Below are 24,543 nucleotides of genomic sequence, written 5' to 3' on the forward strand. Positions count from 1 at the left end.
TCTCACCTTCTACTATGGCACAGGTAGCAACCCCTGCAGCAGGGTTGTTCTGTGGTGGTGTTCTAGAAGTGGCTGAGCAGGTACCAGACTGCAACCTTGGATACAACTACACTTACAATTTGGAAATCATGGAGGGAAGCACATCCTAGTGCTCACCTACATCAGTCCACCAGCTACTGTGAGCAGAACCAATCCCGGGGCCCTTTGAAATGGAGTCTCGGCCGGGTGCGGTGGCTCATACCTGTAATCCCAGCACTCTGGGAGGCTGAGGCAGGCAGATCACGAGGTCAAGAGATCGAGACCATCCTGGCCAACATGGTGAAACCCCGTCTCTACTAAAAATACAAAAAAATTAGCAGGGTGTGATGGTACGCACCTGTAGTCCCAGCTACTCGGGAGGCTGAGGCAGGAGAATCCCTTGAACTTGGGAGGCGGAGGTTGCAGTGAGCCGAGATCACGCCACTGCACTCCAGCCTGGTGACAGAGTGAGACTTAATCTCAAAAGAAACAGTCTCCCTGATAGTCTGGGCTGGCTCCATGTGGCAAAGGCTGGTTGAGCTTCCAATGGGAAAGTGCCCTTGCGTGGGCTTGGGCCAGTCAGAGACCAGACCCACACGACTAGGTCCCAAACTTTCTCATCAAAAGCCTGCTTCGCCAGTGCCCAGTTCTGAATCTAGGACCTGCCTTTTTCCAGGGTGATGGAAATGAAAATGTTCACTCCACACAGGGGAAATTTCTGTGCTGACTCTCGAAGTCTTGAAGTCATGGGGTTGCCCTTTTGCTCTAAAGAAAACCACCACACAGCCACATATTTTGGCACACACAAGTTTTTTTTTCTTTCCCCCAGAGACAGAGTCTTGCTCTGTCACCAGGGTCTTGCTCTGTTGCCCAGGCTAAAGTGCAATAGCACAATCATAGCTCACTGCAGCCTTGAACTCCTGAGCTCAAGCAACCTTCTCGCCTCAGCCTCTCAAGTAGTTGAGGTAACAGGTGTGCACCCCCATGTCTGCCTTTGGTTATACAGAGAAATCAATAAATTGAGCATTCTTTTTGCCCACTTTGAGTGGGAGAGCTAAATGCATTAAAATGGGTATTAATGGCAAAAGGCATAATTGAGCAAGTCCAGGGTGATGTCAAAATGATGGGTTTCATCATTCATAAAGGCTGTCATTCTCTCCATGGGCATGTGCCACATTTATAACAATATAAAAGGTATTCACCATGTGGAACATGCATTCTTTTTCAGAAATGTGTTAAGTACATAGAGCTAGCTTAACCTGCATTTTAGGGTAACAGTTCTTTTTTTTACATTTTCTAATATTTATCCTCAATGTTTCCCTTAATCCTACCATGTTACTATTTGTGGTCCTAAAACTCTCAAGGTTTCTCCAAATTCTTACTCATTTGCTTACCATATTGTAGCAGGCCATAATTCTAGTGGGAATGTGTGGAATCTGGAATCTCAATATTGCCTTAAGGTTGGGTGTGGTGGCTCATGCTGATAATTCCAGCACTTTTAGGGGCTGAGGTGGGAGCATTGCTTGAGGCCAGGAGTTTGAGACCAATCTGGGCAACACAGCGAGGTCCCATCTCTACAAAAAATGAAAAAATTATCTGGGTGTGGTGCTACATGCCTGTAATCCTAGCTACTGGGAGGCTGAGGTGGAAGGATGGCTTGAACCCAGGAGTTTGAGGCTGCAGTGAGCTATGATTGCATCACTCCAGACTTGGGTGACAGAGTGAGATCCTATCTCTTAAAAAAAAAAAAAAAAAGTCCGGGTGCGGTGGTTCATGGCCACAATCCTAGCATTTTGGGAGGCCAAAGTAGGCAGATCACTGGAGTCCAGGAGTCCGAGACCAGCCCAGCTAACATAGTGAGAAACCCTGTCTCTACATAAAGTATAAAAAATTAGCAGGGCGTGGTGGTGCACCTGTAGTCTGAGCTATCTGGGAGGCTGAGGTGGGAAGATTACCTGGGCCTGGGAGGTCAAGGCTGCAGTGAGCTGTGTTCACGCTACTGCACTCCAGCCTGGGTGATACGGTGAGACCCTGTCTCAAAAGAAAAAAGAAAAAGGCACTTAAAAAATAACACTAGATAATCAAATGGCAATTAATTATTTGTCATATATTAATGACTGCATTTATTCGGCACTGAATGTATAGAAAGGGTTTCTAAAATATCTCCCAATTAAAAATACTTTCAGGCCAGGTGTGGTGGCTCATGCCTATAATTCCAGCACTTTGGGAGGCTGAGGCAGGTGTATCACTTGAGCCCAGGAGTTCAAGATTAGCCTGAGCAACATACTGAGACCCTCCCCCCCCCCAACCCCGCCCCACCCCGTCTCTACAAAAAACAAAAAAAAATTAGCCCGGGGATATGGCCGTGCCTGTAGTCTCAGCAACTCGGGAAGCTGAGGTGGGAGGACTGTTTGAGCCCGGGCTGTAGAGGCTGCAGTGAGTGGAGGTCGTGCCACCGCACTCCAGCCTGGGTGACAGTGAGACCCTGTTTCAAAAAACAACAACAAAAATTTCAAAATAACTTTAATTAAATAATAGCTCAGACCTCAAGCCTTACCAATTTTATGTTGTTAGTGAGATTATTTTCCCCAACAAGGGAGGGGGATCAGAAGAGACAGTATAAACACACTAATAATTAACCCAGGACGGCTTCGTGGGAGACACACTAATAATTAACCCAGGATGGCTCCGTTAGAGAATCATTTGTACCTTTCTTGCCCCTAGGGTTCTATTGTTCATGATGAGCTTCCTTCTCGCCTGTCTGCCCTCTGAATTCAGTTGAGCATGGAAGGATGAAGGCAGGGCCCTGATCAGCAGCTGAAACGACAGCCACGCCGTACACCTGGGGAGAAGTACTCAGCTTTGATGTGTTTCTCATCTAATTGGTATACTCTTTAGGCATGCTTCCACATAAGCATTTTTCCCTCAGACAGTGAAGCTCCGGAAGCCGTCGTTCTCTAACTTTTTAAAGCAGTGAGTGATGCTCCTCTGCTGCCCCCTCAAGGTTCTCAGTTTTCTCCAGAGAGGCTTATTTATTTATTTATTTATTTATTTTTGAGATGGAGTCTCGCTCTGTTGCCCAGGCTGGAATGCAGTGGCACCATCTCAGCTCACTGCAACCTAAAATTCCCAGGGTTCAACCAATTCACCTACTTCAGCCTCCTGAGTAGCTGGGATTACAGGTGCCTGGCACCACACCCAGCTAATTTTGGTATTTTTAGTAGAGATGGGGTTTCGCCATGTTGGCCAGGCTGGTCTCAAACTCCTGGGCTCAAGTGATCTGCCCACCTCAGCCTCCTGAAGTGCTGGGATTACAGGCGTGAGCCACCATGCCTGGCCAGAGAGACACATTTTTATTTTTATTTATTTTTTTTGAGACGGAGTCTCGCTCTGTCGCCCAGGCTAGAGTGCAGTGGTGCAATCTCGGCTCACTGCAAACTCTGCCTCCCAGATTCACGCCATTCTCCTGCCTCAGCCTCCTGAGTAGCTGGGACTACAGGCACCCGCCACCACGCCCAGCTAATTTTTTTGTATTTTTAGTAGAGACGAGGTTTCACCGTGTTAGCCAGGATGGTCTCAATCTCATGACCTTGTGATCTGCCTGTCTTGGCCTCCCAAAGTGCTGGGATTACAGGTGTGAGCCACCACACCTGGCTGAGACACATTTTTAAATAACCAAAAAGGCCATTCAAAATACAATATGAAAACCACACATAAGCTGCTCAGAATGCAAACTATTGATAGTCTGAATTATGAAAAAAACCCAGTAATAAGACTTTCCATATACTGATTTTGTGGGGTGGCAATTGCCTTTCCTGTAGCATAATTCAGGGATGATGAATCCTTAAAATATATAATAAAAAACACATTTTGCATGCATTTTCAGATAAAAGAGCAAAACTTTTAAAATATAATGTTCTTGGCCGGGCGCGGTGGCTCACGCTTGTAATCCCAGCACTTTGGGAGGGCGAGGTGGGCGGATCACGTGGTCAGGAGATCCAGACCACAGTGAAACTCCGTCTCTACTAAAAATACAAAAAATTAGCCGGGTGTGGTGGCGGGCGCCTGTAGTCCCAGCTACTCGGAGAGGCTGAGGCAGGAGAATGGTGTGAACCCGGGAGGCGGAACTTGCAGTGAGCCGAGATTGCGCCACTGCACTCCAGCCTGGGCGACAGAGCAACACTCCATCTCAAAAAAAAAAAAAAAATATATATATATATATATATATACATATAAAATGTTCTTAGGTTTTAAGATAATCACAGTATAAATCAGTCATCACAAATTCCATTTTACTATTTTACTGTGTACACTATCAACCTTTCTGTTACATTTTTGTTCCAAGATAAAATAATTTAGCAGACACCGTAGATGTTAATTTTTAGAAACTGTGAAACTCTCCTTTTCTTATAGGAATGGAGATGTAAGGTACAAGGGCCAGGCAGGCCTGCTGCTGGCTCAGCACAGCACAGGGCATCTGCCCGTGGTTCCCAGGCCTTCTGCATTCCTGCCCACACTCAATTCTCTCAGCAACCATACCAACGAGGCTTTTCCCCATTTCCCAATGAGCGAACTGAGGCAGAAAATGATGTTAAGTCCACTTTCCAAATCCAGATATTTGGAAATATAGAGAATATACATGCAATTCAAATTCAGGCTGGGGCCAGGCGCAGTGGCTCGCGCCTGTAATCCTAGCACTCTGGGAGGCCGAGGTGGGCAGATTGCCTGAGCTCAGAAGTTTGAGACCAACCTGCGCAACATGGTGAAACCCCATCTCTACTAAAATATAAAAAATAAGCTGGGCGTGGCGGCATGTGCCTGTAGTTCCAGCTAGTTGGAAGGCTGAGGCAGGAGAATCACTTGAACCTGGGAGGCAGAAGTTGCAGTGAGCCGAGATTGTGACTCCAGCCTGGGTGACAGAGCAAGACTTCATCTCAAAAAAAAACAAAAACAAAAAGAACAACAACAAAAGAAATAACTTTTGAGCCAGCCTGGGGGTGAAAGAGAATAGTGGGGCCACTTTACCAAACATCAATTTGCCAAAAGCTATGTTACTAAAACACCGATTTGCCCACTATCCATGATCTGAATTTACCAAATGAACTGATTAACTAAAACTTATAATGAATTCATTTCTTGAAAATATTAAATGAACATTTCCTTCTTGAATACATTGTTTTCTTCTTACCAGTATGTTAAGAAACGTTTAACTTGTCAAAACTGAGGATCACAGAGTAAAAAATGTATTTTTCTTATTAATTTACTCATAAAAATATACACATCGAATAAACTAAATAAATTGTTGTGTACGTTTAGTATCTGTCAAGATTTAATCAGAAAAACAGAGATCTTACTAGGTATTTCAAACAGGGATTTAATAGAGCAAACTGGTCGTATAGATGTTAGAAGGATGAGAGAGAGAGAGAGAGAAAAAAAGAGACAACATATTCAGCCTTAAAAAGAAGGTTCTGACCCATCCTGTAACAGGATGAACATTGAGGACATAATGCTGCGTGAAATAAGGCAGACACGAAGAGACAGATAAGGTGTCCATACTCCACTTACCGCGAGGCATCTGGAGTAGGCAAACTCACAGAGACAGAAAAAGTAGAATGGGGGCTGCCAGGGGCTTGGGTGGTGGGTGGGAATTTACTGTTAAATGGGGAAAGTTGGCAGAGCCAGATTCTTCTTGCTGACTGAGCCTTGTTCATCCAATCCCACAGAATCATTGTATCTCTTTAAACTAAGTAGAACAAAACTTCTCAAACATATATTTGCATGGCTACCTTCCGCCAAGAAAAAGGATTTCCTGAACTTCCATCATCTGTATCATCTGCATGATTTTTGCCACGTCCTCAGAACTGTAACTCTGTTTACATTAACATTAAAAATAACTCACTGGCTTTTATTTTTTTGAAGTGTTTGAAAAGAAAAATTTAAATCATGACTACAAATGAAAAACTGGTATTTGTTTTTGTTTTGGAGACAAGAATCTCACTCTGTTACCCAGGCTGGAGTGCAGTGGTACAATCATAGCTTACTGCAGCCTGGAACTCTGGGGCTCAAGCAATCCTCCCACCTCAGCCTCCCAAAGTGCTGGGACTACAGGGATGAGCCCCGAGCCTGACCCATTTGTCATAAATAGAAGGTAACCATAAAATAAATGTTAAAAACAGAACAATGTTATTAAATTTTTTAAAATAAGCAATGGTTATAATTTATAAAAACGCATACTTGAAAATATGCTCCCCAATCACAATGGAACTTCATATGCTGAATCGTAATAAAGAAGACAGCCCAATGCCACTTAGTTTAAGATGAAATGAGGTTCTAACTCAGTATGGTGATGCTATTCTTTTTTTTTTTTTTTTTTTTTTTTTTTGAGTCAGAGTCTGGCTCTGTCCCCCAGGCTGGAGTGCAGTGGCACCATCTCGGCTCACTGCAAGCTCCGCCTCCCGGGTTCATGCCATTCTCCTGCCTCAGCCTCGCGAATAGCTGGGACTACAGGCGCCCGCCACCACACCCTGCTAATTTTTTTGTATTTTTAGTAGAGACAGGGTTTCACTATGTTGGCCAGGATGGTCTCAAACTCCTGACCTCGTGATCCGCCCACCTCGGCCTCCCAAAGTGCTAGGATTACAGGCTTGAGCCACCGCGCCCGGCGGTGATGCTATTCTTAACATTTTGATGATCACCAGCACTGGCCATACTAATCTATAGGTTGTCATTTATTGAAAAGGGCAAAAGATATTTAACTTTCATCTTTTTTTTTTTTTTTTGTATTTTTTTTAGTAGAGATGGGGTTTCACCGTGTTAGCCAGGATGGTCTCGATCTCCTGACTTCGTGATCCACCGGCCTCGGCCTCCCAAAATGCTGGGATTACAGGCGTGAGCCACCGTGCCCAGCCAAGTTTCATCTTTAACAGGGTTAAATTTTGAGAATTCCCAGCTAAAATGATTTAACTTTTATTCTGAAAAGCCTCCTGAATATTTATATCCCTAGAACGATAGATAAGAATTGATCATCTTTCCTTCTGGGAGGATGTTTTAAAAAAACCCTTTTCAGATAATTTAGTTATGAGTGTTATAAATTTACTTATAGTAAATTTCAAAGATTTATTTTGTTGTAGAGATATTTTAGAGGCAAAAAATAAATGTAGTTAATCATTGTTGACTTTTTTTTTTTTCTGAGACAGAGTCTTGCTCTGTCGCCCAGGCTGGAGTGCAGTGGCAATATCTTGGCTCACTACAAGCTCCGCCTCCTGGGTTCACACCATTCTCCTGCCTCAGCCTCCAGAGTAGCTGGGACTACAGGTGCCCGCCACCACGCCTGGCTAATTTTTTGTATTTTTAGTAGAGACAGGGTTTCACTGTGTTAGCCAAGATGGTCCCGATCTCCTGACCTTCTTATCTGCCCGCCTTGGCCTCCCAAAGTGCTGGGATTACAGGCATGAGCCACCATGCCCGGCCTCATTGTTGACTTATATAATGTCTGGTTAAAGAATTCAGGTTGGGTTAACCAGGTGGGCAGGTGGTTTCTTAGAATAGTTCCTACCCATCAGAAAGACATGTAGGCATTTCATTAATTTCCTTCCAGAAGGAGGTTATGAATTACATTAAGCAAAAAGGTTATGTCAGGATCGTTTGTGGACTTTTCTTTCATAAGAGGAGGAAGCTGGGTGGGGATGGCTGAGGAGTAAGAGAAGATACTTTTCACTGAATAATAATGTTTTGTAAGTCTTGAATTTTGAACTATGTACAGATGGCCTATTGTGTAAAAAAATAAAACAATTTAAAAAAAAAAAAACCCCACAAACCGGCAGGGCACAGTGGCTCACACCTGTAATCCCAGCACTTCGGGAGGCCGAGGTGGGTGGAATGCCTGAGCTCGGGAGTTTGAAACCAGTCTTGGCAACATGGCAAAACCCCATCCCTACTAAAAATACAAAAAATTAGCTGGGCATGGTGGCGGGTGCCTGTAATCCCAGCTACTCAGGAGGCTGAGGAAGGAGAATCGCTTGAACCCGGGAGGCGGAGGTTGCAGTGAGCTGAGATGGCGTCATTGCACTCCAGCCCGGGCAACAGAGCAAGACTCTGTCTCAAACAAAAAAACAAAAACAAACAAACAAAAAAACCAAAACAAACCAATTACCGCTCTCTAGAATTTATCTTAAAATACTCATATATAGACTGGTACCACAGTGGCTCATGCCTGTAATCCCAGGACTTTGGGAGGCCAAGGCAGGAGGATCTCCTGAGACTAGCAGTTTGAGACCTGCCTGGGCAACAAAGTAACACTCTCTCTTCCAAAGTCAGAGAGAGAGAGAGAGAGAGAGAAAATAACCCTATAGTTTATAACATGAAAACAAAAGGAAGACGCATTCCTTCTCTACACAACCCTGCCAGTGGATTTGAGAAATCTTTTCTCATCTGTTCAGACGAGTTTAGAAGCGGGAAGCTCAGATTTCCAGCAGGTTCTCAATCTTGGTTGGCTTTTAGAATGTTCGAATGATTGGGGGGCTGGTCCTTGGGGTCTGAGCATAGCTGTCACTGTAGCCGCTGCCAGTGCTGGGCAGGCGCTGCCCTGAGCACGTCAGTTACAGACTTCCATTTAATTCTCACCAGAAACCAGAGGGACTCCCAGAAGACACTATTTACAAAGAATGTGTTCTCTTCTACATCACTCGCTCGCGGAAGGCAGTGCTGCTAGGACAGCAAGTTTGCAAGGGAAACAGGCCTGGGGAAGGGGCAAATGTTCTCCTGGTGCCATAAAGCACAAGCAAGGATTGGGAAAACAGCGCCTTACCTGAAGGCCCAGGCAGCAGCTCTGGAAGCAGCAGAAAGCCTGAGGGTGCAAGCTCCTTCATCAGGCAGAAGTCTGTTGGGGAGTTTGGGCAGGAGAGGCTTTAAGTAATGAGTTGGATGATTGGGATGGAATCAGCCCTGCTTCCGGGAATAGCCTCCTGGTGTTTCCCACTGCATGGGCAGATTGCTGGGGAACGGCAGCAGCTTTGGGCGAGTGGCTGCCCTGAAGGCCAGTGCGGGCCCCTCACACACCCTACCACTAAAGTAACTGGACAGATGATTGCGGCCCCCTCACACACCCTACCACTAAAGTAACTGGACAGATGATTGCGGCCCCGACAACACGGTCCCAAGACTCTTAAGGATCTTATCCCTGGAGCAAAGGGCAAACCATTCTGTGAAACAGCTTTGGGGTATCCTCAGATTCTCCACGAGGCCTTCCTTGGGATCCTTTGTCATTGCTGCTCGGGCCAGTCATTGCACTAAAGACCCGACTGCAGTCATCGTCTCTGCCCATCGCCAGTCTCCATATTAGTGTTGCTGTTTCATATTTTTACTCTTCTTGAAATATCAGCTACAACGTGAGCCTGTCTTTTGGCTATTGACCATTTGTAGTAATGGCAGCCTTTGCCCATGAGAACCAATTGGAGAACACTCAAGATAGTGATGGGCTGTATTTTTCTTCAAACACAACTATCTTCCTTGACCCTTCAGTAATAAACTGTACATTCTTTTTTAAATTAGAAAATGCAATAGGGTCCTAACTGCTTAAATTTTTTCGCTTTCAATATTTCCTAATTAAAAGGGACTTTATTTAAATGGCTTTTGTTTTGGAGACAGGGTCTCACTCTGTCACCCAGGCTGGAGTGCAGTGATGCAATCATGGCTCAGTGCAGCTTCAGCCTCCCAGGCTCAAGCTATTCTCCCACCTTAGCCTCCCAAGTAGCTGGGACTACATACCTGAACCACCATGCCTATTTTTTTTTTTTTTTTTGCATTTTTAGTAGAGATGGGGTTTCTCCATGTTGCCTAGGCTGGTCTTGAACTCCTGGGCTCAAATGATTCACCTACCTCAGCTTCCCAAAATGTTGCGATTACAGGTGTGAGCCACTGCGCCCAGCCTCAATGGCTAAATTCTTTTTTGTTGTTGTTTTGAGACAGGGTCTCACTCTGTCACCCAGGCTGGAGTGCGGTGGTGTGATCTTGGCTCACTGCAACCTCTGCCTCCCAGGTTCAAGAAATTCTTCTGCCTTGGCCTCCTGAGTAGCGGGACTACAGGTGCCCGCCACCATGCCTGGTTAATTTTTTTATTTTTAGTAGAGACGGGGTTTCACCATATTGGCCAGGCTGGTCTCGAAATCTTGACCTTGTGATCCACCCACCTTGGTCTCCCAAAGTGCTGGGATGATAGGCATTGGCCACTGCGCCGGCTGGCTAAATTCTTAAAACTAGATAAAACATGCCAGTTAATCCCTAAATCATAGATTTGAGAAAATTCAGGAGTGTGATTAAGCGGCAGCAGCACACTCGGGACAGAAACAGACACACCAAACAAGACCACATACCCCATTACGTGATTTCTAGGAACGGATGAAACAAGACAGTAACTGCTTTGGGGGTTGGGGCCAACTTTCTAAATGGCTACAAATAATCTGGCAGGTTTTCTTCATTGCCAACCCAATTGTCAGTTAATTGAAAGGGGACTATCTCATAGCAATACTGCCCCTAGGAAGGATCTGGGGTTGGGTGTAAGGCAGTTTGGGAGACCAAAACTTCCTGTTTGCCTCTCTGGCTCCCTCACCTTCCAAGGGAGCACATACGGTGACCTGTCTGGTTACAAATGCCCCACTCTGGCTCCCTCACCTTCCAAGGGAGCACATACGGTGACCTGTCTGGTTACAAATGCCCCACTCTGGGTCACCTCTGCAGCAGTCCAATAACAACCAATTGTGAGTAGCAAGGCTGGAAAATGCATCACCTGGGGAGGGATTTGTCAATGACCAGGAGCACATGTATTTTGATCTTTGGTGCAGTTTGCTATAATGCTGAAACTGAGGTGGCTCAATGCACATCCTATTTGCAATATTAAGTGAATTTACTTCTTTGATTTCTTCATCAAAGGGTACACCCAGTGCACTCTTTAATTTTTTTCCTTAATGATGTGTCCCCTGTAGCAGAGACCATGTGTTTTACTTAGCCCTTTATTATGCAAGCCTAACATAGTTTTGGTCAATAGCTTAATAAAAGTCAATCAAATTATTGATTAGCAAGTACTTCCATTTTCCATGGTTTGCATGTTTTATGACATAGGTAACTAATTTGAAAACTGTCAGAATCAAAATGGAGTCACTAGGCCAGACTTGGTGGCTCACTCTGTACTCCCAGCACTTTGGGAGGTCAAGGTGGCTGGATCATCTGATGTTGGAAGTTTGAGATCAGCCTGGCCAACATAGTGAAACCCCCGTCTCTACTAAAAATACAAAAATCAGCCGGGCATGGCGGCACACGCCTGTAATCCCAGCTACTCAGGAGGCTGGGGCAGGAGAATCACTTGAACCCAGGAGGTGGGGGTTACCGTGAGCCAAGATTGCGCCACTGCACTCCAGCCTGGGTGACACAGCGAGACCCTGTCTCAAAAAAAAAGGAGTCACTAATGTTAAGAACACCTGGACAAACAGCTGGAGAAGGTTATAGAGGGTTCTCATGTTTGTACGCATGATGACAAACACCGCAAAAATCACAACTTTGCACAAAGGCCTTTCCAACCTCACACAAAAAATACTTCTGCAAGCACACATCCAACTGCTTGTCAATCTTGTACTGGCATCACCCTTGTTTTTTTTTTTTTTTTTTTTTGAGACGGAGTCTTTCTCTGTCCCCCAGGCTGGAGTGCGGTGGCGCGATCTCGGCTTACCGCAACCTCCACCTCCTGGGTTCACGCCATTCTCCTGCCTCAGCCTCCCGAGTAGCTGGGACCACAGGCGCCCGCCAACAAGCCCGGCTAATTTTTTTGTATTTTTTAGTAGAGACGGGGTTTCACCGTGTTAGCCAGGATGGTCTCGATCTCCTGACCTCGTGATCCACCCGCCTCGGCCTCCCAAAGTGCTGAGATTACAGGCTTGAGCCACCGCGCCCGGCCGGCATCACGCTTGTTACTGACCTGTGCGGTCAAGGATAATTATCTCAAAACAACGATGTAATCCTCATTTCTTCCTTTATAAACCTTTCTCTTTTCGCCTGTAATCTCAGCACTTTGGGAAGCTGAAGCAGTAGAACTACTTGAGCCCAGGAGTTCAAGAGCAGTCTGGGTAACACAGGGAGACTCTGTCATCACAAAATTAAACAAAACCAAAAAAACCTACAAAAACCTTTTTCTTCCCGAATATACTCATCATCTATGATGACATGTACATTCCCATTGCAATGCTCTACTCCCAAATAAACATGTTTTCTTTTTAGAGATCCTCTTTTGGGTTGACACTAACAAAAAGAAATGCTATCCAAATGTACTTCCATCTCTTCGGCATGTGTACTCATAATATCAAATCTACAATGCTAGGCACTGCTCTAGGTGCTTTATACATATATTAAGCCTTACAACAACCCTGTGTGGTAGCCGTTAACTTTGTTTTACATAGGATATTAAGGAGCTCCCGCAAGGGGCCACAGCCAGGCAGGAAGTGTGACCCCAGGGGACAAAGCTTTCCAGCTGTCCACTCCTGTACAATGGCCTTGACAGTAATCTCATCCTACATAGATGCCAGATTTATGTCAGCATGGTGGCAAAAGTCCCTGGTGACCTACAGTTCAGTGTACCGAACAAACCAGCTCTTGCAGCGAACTGTCTGAATGTCTTCTCCAAACAGGGACAGACTGCTGCTTTTTAGGGGGGAGCTCCAGATGAGGCAATGGGTGCATTTAGGGCCATGTCTTATGCAGATCAGGCATCTTCAAACACCAGAATCACAGTGTCAAGAAAGTAAAGTAGTCCACACACACCACGTTTATGGCACAACTTCACTGACTTTGCAAAGTTTCCCAATATTTTCCACAACTTTCTAGGCTTCCTCCTAATGCCAAGGCTGATTAGAGAACTTGAAAAAAAAAGTTTGCAGCTGGGCACGGTGGCTCACACCTGTAATCCTATCACTTTGGGAGGCTGAGGCAGGCAGATCACGAAGTCAAGAGATAGAGACCATCCTCACCAACATGGTGAAACCCTGTCTCTATTAAAAATACAAAAATTAGCTGGGCATGGTGGCTCACACCTGTAGTCCCAGCTACTCGGGAAGCTGTGGCACAAGAATCACTTGAACCTGGGAGGCAGAGGTTGCAGTGATCCGAGATCATGCCACTGCACTCCAGCCTGGCAACAGAGGGAGACTCCATCTCAAAAAAAAAAAAAAAAAAAAGTTTGCTTAAATTATCTGGAAGTATTAATAGAATTTAGGTGTAATTCTGATAGCTAATGCTTCATGTGCCTGGCTTCTAAATCCATCTCAATCCTCTATAAGGTATGTACTATTATTGTTCCCATTTTACAGAGAAGGAAACTAAGGCATACAGAGTTTAGGTAAGCTGAGTACATGGTAGACTGGGATTTTTTAACTGACGCGGTGATTTGATTCAGAGGTCAGCAGCTATGGCTAGCCTGTCTTTGTCAAGTTTCACTGGGATACAGCCAAACCCGTTTGTTTACTATGGTCCATGGCTGCTTTCGCACTGCAATGGCTAAGCGGTTTGTGAGACTCTATAGCTTACAAACACATACTTGTTCGGTGACGAGTGCTAAAATATTTACTATCTCGAACTTAGAGAACACATTTGCCAACCTCTGGTCTTAACCATACAGCACCATGATCTTTCAAGGTGCACCTTAAGATCACAGGAGCAAGTTGTCAGGCTGATCCAAATTCTTACATTTTCTACCCATCTGTTACAAAACTTTTAGGGAAATAGGGGAACTAATTTCTGATTCATAGCAAGTGGTATTATTCTGGTTTCCATTACAATCTGAATGCTAGTCAAGAGGACACAAATCAAGAGGAAATACACAATGGAAGCTCCTGAATCATGAAAGAACACATTTCAGAATTATACTCTGCTGCCTTAGTGGAATTTAGGAAAAAATTTTTGTAACGTTTTACAAAAAAATTATATTGTACCACTTTTGGACTCATTCTGAGAAGTGAATAATATAGCTATAATTTATCTTAAAAATGTTTGTATTCATCCATTCAAATATAATTCATAGAAATAATCAGCCCAAATGTTGTCTGGCATACACTGTAAGGATTACAGCTGTGTGGGGAAAAAAGGGTGCAAATCTAGGGCAGGATGTTGTTAGAATTAACCCCTGCTCCTCAGCATCACCATTCAGAAATTCCAAGTGCTGGAAATAAATATCCATGCTTCCTCCCACGGGTGATGTACATACATTGTGGGTCATTCACTTTCTTCTTCTAAAATAGTGGTACTCATACTTTTAGGGCTGAAAAAGAAAATCTCCTTAGGAATAGCAAACATGGCAGGTTTTGGCTGTTAATCTTTCGTGGCAAAGAAGGTTAAGAGAAGCAAAGTGATTTCGTTTTAATTTTTATTTTTATTTGAGATGGAGTCTCACCCAGTTGCCCAGGCTGGAGTGCAATGGCACAATCTTGGCTCACTGCAACCTCTGCCTCCCGGGTTCAAGTGATTCTCCTGCCTCAGCCTCTGGAGTAGCTAGGATTACAGGGGCCTGCCACCACACCTGGCTACTTTTTGTATTTTTAGTAGAGATGGGGTTTCACCATGTTGGCCAGGCTGGTCTCCAACTCCTGACCTCAGGTGATCCGCCTGCCTTGGCCTCCCAAAGTGCTGGGATTACAGGCGTGAGCCACCGTGCCTGCCTGCAACGTGATTTCTGTGCAACACAGAAAACTGATGCAACAATTCTCCAGGCAGAATGAAGCAGTTATTAAGTAAATCATTTAGCTAGCTCCTTAGCCTTTCACGTTGCTTAAACAGGCACCTACTCAAAGGATTAGACATAAAAATATAACGCTTGCAAGACTGTAAGTAAGCACCCCCCCTTATTTATTATCAGACCAGGTGCACCAAGACCATTTATTTGCTTATGTCTTTACTGATGGTTCTGTCAAACTACAACTCCAGAGTTATAAGGTTGTCTCTCATTACAGAAGTGTCAAATTAGCTTTAAGACAACTTTACTTTTCTTTAAAGATACAGCATTTAAAAAATACTCCAAATTGAGTTATGCCAAAGTTTCTAACACTTGTGCGTGTAACTTGTTACAAAATTCCCAGAAAATGTAAGAGCCACACACATTTTTCCCCTCCAGAAATAGCTTGCATTTATAAACAATATATATCACTTGCTGACATGCAAGACCCCTAAATTTGGTACAAAAGCCAAGAAAAAACTCCACGAATTTTCATCTTGCATAGACAGAATGAGGTATTAAAAATGCTTCTGCAGGTCCTTTCAAAGAATTGTTAGTTCACGGTACATCTTAGTTCTGAGCTCTGGATTTCAGAATCATGTCACACTAATAGCATTTACTACCAACCTTCCCTATTAACTTGATTCAACTCCAATTACCTCTTTGCTTTTCTGCTTTTATCAAGGAGGATGCTGCCAGTCTGCAATTAACAGAGCACTTCTTTCAGAGCTCTTAGAACCCTGCTGTAAGTACATCTCAGATACTAACGGTAACTGACAATACCACTGGTGTTTAAACTGGAAGGTTCTTGCTCCCAAAGTGCTTAGCATAGTGCCCAGCAAACACTAGGTTCTCCCAAAAAACATCTTCTGACCACACTGTCATCTGAAATTCTGCAGGTGTGCCATGTTTTTAACAAGTTTCTTTTCTGCAAGTGTAGTAATAAAGTGTAGTAATAATTTAAATTAAAAAAAGCCTACATTGCTCTAGCTGATTGGCATCAGTACATGAATCGGCTTTGCAGATGCTACATAAGAAAGCAGAAAGGGGTTGTCTTGACACATTTTTTACTCCCAATTCCCATTTTTTTCTCCCAAGGAATACAGGCTATAAAGCTCCAAATATTACCACACATTACAAGAGCCCACAGGTATTCATCCACTGAAAACAAGGACTGCGCAGGTGGAGTCATTTAATACATTGTTTTTGCTAGATTCGGAAGCCTCCAGGCAATGGTGGTGTGCTGCAAATGTAAAATATATTTGAAGGGCATCTGCTAACAAGTAAACCATCTGTATGTAATTCATTCTATTTTCTAATTCCATTTCAGATTTAGTTTTAATAAAGTAATACAAATCATTTAAAGAAAAAACCTTTAATTTAAAATTCTGATCTATGCATAAAATTCATTTTTATATCACGGTTAAATTTCGTACAAACTATAAAAATGTTAACACTGAAGTTTTCAACAGAAGTCTATTAAGATGCCTTAGAAAAATTAAACAACAGCAAGTCATTTACTGCTATGAGGTTAACACATAAAGAAACATTCATACATTTTACTGAAATTTTCAGTAAATAACTTCAGCCATAATACTTACAATTAAAAGTTCAAAAGTTGTGTGTGGCTCTACAGCAATTATAATTTGCAATGAAAACACTAAGCCAAATCTTTTTGAGCTGATCAGAACAATCCTAGCTACAAAATTCGTTGAAATTTGCAAACCTTAAAAAGAACACCAATTGTGAATGGAATAGGTATCATAACTTAGCTTAAAGTGGAAGATGGTAAAAACTCGATGCTTAAGTCTGAATTGCACAAGGAAAATATTAGGGGAAAAAACACTCAGCTATTACTGATAGCCATTACTTTAAAAAAATATTAGATCATTCTTATATTAAAAACATGAAATGAATCCAAGCCAGACAGTACTGAGTTTTTACACAAGCCTCTTTTGTATTCAATGTTGTTTATTGAGGAGTGAATGAGAGACTACTGCCAGACATGCCAATGACACTTCACATTCAAGGGCTGGAAGCTGGAAAGCTTCCCGACTGAGTCACTGTATAAGCCTTCTGGGAAAAAGAACCAAAGTGACATCAAATATGCCATCTTCATGCTTGTTGTCATCAGTTTTTTTCAACTTTTGGGTCTACTGGTTTGCTGGGTAGTAGGCTTCTTTCTACCCCACGGAAAGACTCACACTCCAATTCACAATGAACACTGAGTGCAGAGCAATTTGTGTGAACACACGTCTATACTGAGTAACTGTTCTTAAAGCTGTTTTTCCTTAAATTTCCTTATGTCTAATGAGAAAAATTAATTTGATTTCCCTTTCCCCTTCAGGTGGTGGGTTATACCAATAGAAAAATACTCTCCAGTGCTACCGCAGGACTTCCAGGAACTCCTTCAGTGGTCTGGTAGAAATCCATGGAAACTCCATTCTGCAACACAGCGCTGCTCTTCCTGCTCGTGGCTCTCCAGAAGAATGGCCTACACACAACACTACCGATCTCTTTTGCTCAAAAACAAAACAAAGAAACCTAAACGAAAGGGTAAGCGTTTATTTGGAGTTAGTTTTCTGGTGGGTGACATTAAGGCCCTTCACGCAGAGTTCAGGAGCTCCTGAATGGCGGCCTGCTGCTCAGGACTGAGCTGTGCTATGCACTCAGTCCACAGTCCTCCAGAAGTCTAGGGAAAGAAACATTTTCACAGACTTAGACAGGACGAAATGTCATTTGGAAGAATTTTAATCATCATCATAGGTAGACCATAATAATGGCAAAATACCTTCTCCCTAGGTAGATTATTTTGATGAGTATCACTGTAAAAGCAAGAAATCTGTTCATTTCTTTAAAGTTCATTTCATTTCCAGTAAGTTTTCTTCATTTTTGCATTGATAAAGCTACATTAAGCTGGTAACATCTTAAAGTAACCCACATACCACATGAATATAGGAAGTAAAAATCATACAAAGTTTTTTGGAGGTGACAAGTTATTATTAAATCTCGTTTTTTTTTCTTCAGATAGGCAGAAAAACTACACAAAATAAGCTTGTGTTAAGCACCAACTGGTAGGCTCAAGATGTCCTAAGATGAAGGTTTTAATTCTAATAAATAATAAGAACATATGGATGGATTACATCAAGTATAATCCATTTGAGGCTTGGAGACAAGAGACTATGAAAATATAAAAATAAAATTCCCGTAGCTCATTAGATTTCTAGTTTCTTCTCACAGAGGAATATAAAGAAAAAAAGGTTTTGTCTCCCCTTCCCCAATTCAACCGAATTAGCTTACCTGTACTTGGCGAACGACATTGGCCAGACGTTTGGCACAAGGATCTTCATGTTTAATTGCCTCGTGCATTTCTCCTTCCGCGATTATACTGAATATTTTGGGCAGATTGGTATTGTTTGGGCCAAGAACAATTGGATGATTACTGACAAATGAGAAGAAAACCTGAGTAAGTGAAATTTATAAGGAGAAATGTGATTATGTGTTCACTAAAATCAATGGCCTTTTAAATTCCGTAGGAAGAAAACCAGCCAATCTTATATATGAACTCTTTAGTTTCTTTCTATATAAATTAGAAAAAAAAAATACTGGGCTCATCTCTCAGGATTGTTTTAAGGGCCAAACAGAATGCTCTAAATACCTTATAAATAATTTGTGATGTGTTAAAAAAATGTATTGTATTATTAAGAATAAGTTTCTTAACACAAATTTTATTTTGCTACTACAAAATAGCTTCTAAAATAACTCTGAAGTTAAAAAAAATTATATAAACATTTCAAGAATAAACTGGGAAATAAACTCAGGCAAGTTTAATGGGAAAAAACCTAACAGCGAATTTAAGAGTTCTAGTCTTTGTCACTAAGAGAATTTCAGAGTGGTCGTTTCCAAGGGAGATGATCAAATAGCATGATTAAGACCTGGTCATTTCAGACGCAGGAGCAGGTAAGGAGCATGTAGTCTGCAGGATGGCTGTTATATTCCTTAATGATATGCTCAATGGAAGACTCAAACCCATTTCTTACGTGAACCTGAACTTAAACAAGCATGGAGAATCTATCTGTTGGCCTATTGCTACAATAGGCCTATTGCTACAATAGTGGCAGTGGTTGTAGCCCTTGAATTTATTCATAACCTAAAAATAATAATAGCGACAGAGCTTAGATCTGACTGATATTTGGGGGGAACTTGGACTTAGAAAACAGACACTAAACAATATGCCCTTAGGTTGGGTTTGGTGGCTCATGCCTGTAATCCCAGCACTTTGGGAGGCTGAGGTGGGAGGATCTCTTGAGGCCAAGAGTTTGAGACCTGCCTGTGCAAAACAGTTAAGACCTTGTCACTACCAAAAAAATTTAAAAACAAAGAAATCACTAAAGTGCCTCATCTGTTGAATCTAATTTCATAAAGAATAACTCAAAATTAGACCTTATTATAAGGGCAATGTTAACTGTGATATGGTTTCTTAATATGATTTATAAAGACAGCACTATTATAAACCTATACAACTGAGGACTGTGCAGAGATCATGCGGTTAAACCTTAAAAGACTGATGTTAGGCAAGAAAAACCAGGAAGCACTGTGGAGAGGAAGGAAATAAGGTCACGGTCTGCTTTCCTACCTTTCAATCAGGTCACATAGATAATTGAAAGTCTGAACAGCTTCTTCTTTATCTTCATGTAGTGGCAGCCAAGACAACCAGTGTGGAAGGACCTCTTCAACGTTTACACAGTCAGGCTTGAACTTCATGATTTTCCCTACTGCTGAGATGCAATTCTCTGTAGCATTGACATTTTCTTTGGTCTTAGAATCCGCAGACTGAATAACTCTTACCAGCAGGGGAAGTGCTTCTAAAATAAGCATTTGAAAGAAGTTCAGCTAAAACCTCACATTTTCATGCAAATGAATATATATATTTTTGTATTTGGTTCAGATATTGACTATGGTAAAGAAATGTTAAAGTGTATGGGAAGTGTTGTCTTCTTGGCTATGTCATTACAGAATGGCAACAGAAGGGGGACTGCCCCAGCATGGACAGGAGCACTAGCCCTCTACTAACTGAGAGACCCAGAGAGATTAGTGGCCTCCAGATTTATAGTACTCACCATATCCTCCGAGGGTCCTTAAGCTTTAAAAGCTGCCTAACTATATTCCCCAGTAAGTTTTAAAAGTCCTATTCTGCCAGGCGTGGTGGCTCACGCCTGTAATCCCAGCACTTTGGGAGGCTGAGGCGGGCTGATCATGAGGTCAGGAGATCGAGACCATCCTGGCTAACACGGTGAAACCCCATCTCTACTAAAAATAGAAAAAATCAGCCAGGTGTGGTGGCGGGCACCTGTAGTCCTAGCTACTCGGGAGGCTGATGCAGAATTGCTTGAACCTGGGAAGCGGAGGTTGCAGTGAGCCGAGATTGTGCCACTGCACTCCCGCCTGGGTGACAGAGTGAGACTCCGTCTCAATTAAAAAAAAAAAAAAAAAAAGTCCTATTCTAAGGCTGTTGTATATTGCCAAAACGCAAAGAGAAATGCACCCTGGAAGGCTGGGGGCAGGGGATGTCTTTGATTCTATTTCTATGAGAATAAATCATCTTTTTATCATCTAAAATCCTAAATGCTACAGATGAGATGTCTGAAAACAGACTACAGCAGAAATAGGCAAATAATGTTTGGGAGTGTGGTAAAGAGAGTAAAGTAGGGATTCACAGGATGTCTGGAATGAAATGCACGTAACTGAAAAAGCAAAGGTACCTGTACAAAAAGGGCGATAATTATCTCCACCATACTGTGCCATGACTCCCAGGCCATATGCAGCTGCTTGCCTGACTTCTGGGCTGTTGTCACATACATATTGGAGCATTGGTCTTAAGAAATATTCTGCATATTTAAATGAGGCTGGACTACAGTGTTCTATGACATCATCAAAAATGCATAATCCCCATTGTCTGTCTGGCCATGGTCTATGTGGACACTACAAAAGAAATTCTCTTTTAAGCTTCAAATACTGGTGTACACAAACAATGTAAAGAATTATTCACTATAGACTATCTGCTTACATTGATATTCCTGATATAGGCAAAAGAAAAAAGAAAACATAGTAACAACAACTTCTTGTGACAACGATATTCAATCAAATACATAGATTTAATAAAATTTAGGTTTCAAAGACTTGTATGATTTGTTACAGAACTCTACAATCTGACACTATCACACAGAAGAACTGACAGTGGCAGCATTGTATATAAATTTACTTTGTGAAAAAGACAATGGTAATGCTACATTAAAAAATACAGTAATAAAAAAAGCTGCAAAGATCTTAATTTATAGCATTTATTCAACAGGCTAAGTCATGTGTGCCTGAATCTTTTAAAAAATGTAATGCACTACTTAATACAATAAAATGCAAAACTGAAAGCCAAAAAGAAAAATTCTAAACATCTGATGATAGCTGCTAATTTATAATATATTTTTAAAAAACCGAAAACATGGCCGGGCGAGGTGGCTCACGCCTGTAATCCCAGCACTTTGGGAGGCCAAGGTGGGCGGATCACAAGGTCAGGAGATGGAGACCAGTCTGGCCAATATGGTGAAACCCCATCTCTACTAAAAACCCAACAAAAAAACACAACTAAAAATAAAAAAAAAAACAAAACAAACAAACAAAAAACTGAATACACATAGGCCATTATATGATGTGTTGATGTAGGTCCATAAATGGAAACACATGTATCTACTACTGTGATGGGGGGTGTTAATGGTGCTGAGGCCATGCACGCACAGGGGCAGAGGCACATGGGAAATCTCTGTACCTCCTGTTCAATTTGGTTGTGACTCTAAAACTGCTTTAAAATAGGAAGTCTAGGCCTGGGCACAGTGGCTTATGCCTGTAATCCCAGCACTTCGGGAGGCCGAGGCGGGTGGATCATTAGGTCAGGAGTTGGAGACCAGCCTGGTCAACATGGTGAAACCCCATCTCTACTAAAAATACAAAAAATTCGTCGGGTATGGTGGCGTGCATCTGTAATCCCAGCTACTTAGGAGGCTGTGGCAGGAGAATTGCTTCAACCCAGAAGGCAGAGGTTGCAGTGAGCCGAGATTGTGCCACTGCACTCCAGCCTGGGCGACACAGCAAGACTCCATCTTGAGAAAAACAAACAAACAAACAAACAAACAAAAAACAAAAAAAAAGAAGTCTATAAAACATTTTTAAAAAAATCAAATATATGGGTGAGAGAAGGTAAAAAAAAAAAAAAAAAAAAAAAAAAATATATATATATATATATATATATATGCCCATTATCCATAATCCATGATTGCTGGTAGTATATAACAAAGATAATTGAATTATCTATGGTCCACTAAAAAAGAAGTAACCATTCTGTTTCCTTTTATTAATTTAGGAGGGCACAGATAATCTGAAATAATAAAAAAATCACTTGTATATCTTTCAAATGTGTTAGAACTGAATTGGCCTATGGAAAACCAAGTTAGGAATCTTCAAGCATATAATGAATGAGAAAATATCCAGGGTAATGCAGTCAACTTGATAAAATCAAAGATGTACAATGGAAACAATCATTTCTGAGACCCATTTTAACTTCAAGCATTAGATTTTACACTGCAGTGAAAAGAATTCCAGGTAAACTATGCAAAACAACTATTAAGAGAGGTAACACTTACAATGAGGTTGACAATTAATGGAAGCAGCTGTTCAAACCATGGTAACACATTTTCTTTGTAGCTACTGAATATTGAGTGTAAAATATCTGACACTTTGGTCAGAATATAAACATCATTATCATCCTAAAAAAAACACACACATACACACCCATATGGATTAAAAAGTATATTTTCTATTATCAATAGTTAACATTTATAAAAACCTTAAAAAATGCAGAAAATCAATTTCTCATTCCTGTCTTAAGGGTAAATCAAGAGTCTAGAGACTGGAGTAACCTTCAAGGGTGGGTTATCATGTCTCTTACTAATCAAAGGCCAGTCCTACCTGGAAAGACAAAGGTGTGTGGCAAGAACCGTATTTATTACAAAGATTTTCCTTGGAACATACTTAAAATAAGATGGGTTGAAAAATTATCTCTAATTTCTACATTCTGAAACGAAGGTGTTTTTACTATTTTTACTTTGTTTTCAGCAGAATAATCGTAGTTTCGGGGTGGATGGTGGGGAGAATGGGGTCTCGCTGTTAGTGGCAATTTGGGCCTACAAGCACGTGGGCACCTTCAGGAAGCTGGTATTACCTACACGGTAGCACTGGCCCACCAAGCGGCCACATATGAGATGCTAGACTCTAAACCACACAATGAAGTATGCTTGACAGTCCTAGATGGTTTGATGAGAGAACTAAGTAACATGGTGAAAAAGGCCCCAGACTGTCAACAGTGTGACTCTGGGCAATCATTTAACATTGGAATTTTAGGTTACTCATCTTTAATATAGTGAAAGCACCACAAAATACAAATGGTTGTTGTGAGCAGGATGTAAATGAACTAGGTAAACCTCAAGGTGTTTTGTTGAGTGAGGTATTACAACAAAATGCACACAGCACCAAAAGACATATCAGTTTAATTTCAAATTACTTATTCATAAATTAAGAGAGGAAATATATCTGACTCCTCTGCTAAAGACTGATAATTACATCAGAATGACGTCACATAAATCAGAAACTGAGGCATTTACAAGTCTTTCAGATGCAAGTGGTCATGTAAGTAAGTTCCAAAGGGAATAATTTACCTCATCTTGTAGTGACTCTTCGACCTGTTCATCATAGTCTTCATCTTGTCTTTTAACTGAAACACACCCAAATAAATGTTTTAACTGATCACCAAGATGGTCAAGGATTATATTCAGAAATAAAAGCATGGAAAACTTACCTTGTCGTAATTCTTGATTTTTAAAATGTTCTTCAAGCTTTGCTTTCAATATACCTCCCAGTTCTTCAAAGTGTTCATTATTAAGGCATCCATCTCCCATTACTTCAATGCACTAATGAGGTTGAGGAAGGAAAGCAATCCATAAGATTAGGGGTGTTTAGAGTCCAAAGTTAAACTCCACTAGGAATCATATGGAAAAATGAACACAGTTCAGTATCCTGGAATATTAATTATTTACATATGCTTAGCTTGTATTTGTTAGAATGACAGCATTTTAAAGATTGGAGTTAGAAAAAAATATTTTCTTTTAAACACTTCTGAGCACACCTAGGTGCCAGGCATCATGCTTGGTACTGAGGATTCAAAGACGGAAAACACACGTATATATATACACACACACCAGCTCCTAAGGAACACAATTGCTATATCCATACTCCATACACACAACATACAAGGAGAACATTGAAGGAAGGGCATGAGAGGTAGAAGAAATAATATAGGCAAAGGTATGGAAGCATGCTGTCTTTGGAAAAACAGAAGGAATTCTGAATTACAGGAGTGTAAATAAGGACACATAAAGATGCTGAGAAACTGTAAATCTTCAATCAAGATTGGAGCAAACTAGAGTTGTGCAAAATGGGAGTGACACTGTATGAGAAAGGAAGTGACTCAATGAAGAGGAAGGCAGTGCTTGAGGAAAGGAGAATGAACTGAGAGGAAAAGAAAGGAGACATCTGGAGTAGACCAAGTGAGGCTATTTCAATGGCATGAAAAAGAGATGGGGCAATGAAAAAAAACAGAGAAGAATTGAGGAAAGTGTAAAGAATAGAAACTGGAGATAGTACCCAAGCTTCTATAGTTGGATTATTAAGTGCAA

At 41.7% G+C, this 24,543-nt stretch overlaps 1 protein-coding gene across 6 annotated transcripts in view; it reads right to left on the bottom strand.

The window, feature by feature from the left end:
• Window positions 1-16,123: 16,123 nt before the first annotated feature.
• Window positions 16,124-24,543, bottom strand: part of IPO5 (importin 5) — a 65,879-nt gene continuing 57,459 nt past the window's right edge. For 5 of the 6 annotated variants that reach the window (XM_055245251.2, XM_055245254.2, XM_055245255.2 and 2 more), the window contains 7 exons: window positions 23,667-23,778; window positions 23,527-23,582; window positions 22,456-22,578; window positions 20,527-20,746; window positions 19,401-19,629; window positions 18,065-18,206; window positions 16,124-17,456 (listed from right to left, as the gene is read on the bottom strand). In XM_055245251.2, the coding sequence (XP_055101226.1) occupies window positions 17,370-17,456; window positions 18,065-18,206; window positions 19,401-19,629; window positions 20,527-20,746; window positions 22,456-22,578; window positions 23,527-23,582; window positions 23,667-23,778 (969 nt within the window). In that variant the 3' untranslated portion in view covers window positions 16,124-17,369. The remainder of the gene's footprint in view (window positions 17,457-18,064; window positions 18,207-19,400; window positions 19,630-20,526; window positions 20,747-22,455; window positions 22,579-23,526; window positions 23,583-23,666; window positions 23,779-24,543) is intronic. The other variant, XM_063618943.1, reaches the window with a different exon arrangement.

Source organism: Symphalangus syndactylus, chromosome 15 (genome assembly GCF_028878055.3).
Source record: "Symphalangus syndactylus isolate Jambi chromosome 15, NHGRI_mSymSyn1-v2.1_pri, whole genome shotgun sequence".
NCBI lineage: Eukaryota > Metazoa > Chordata > Mammalia > Primates > Hylobatidae > Symphalangus > Symphalangus syndactylus.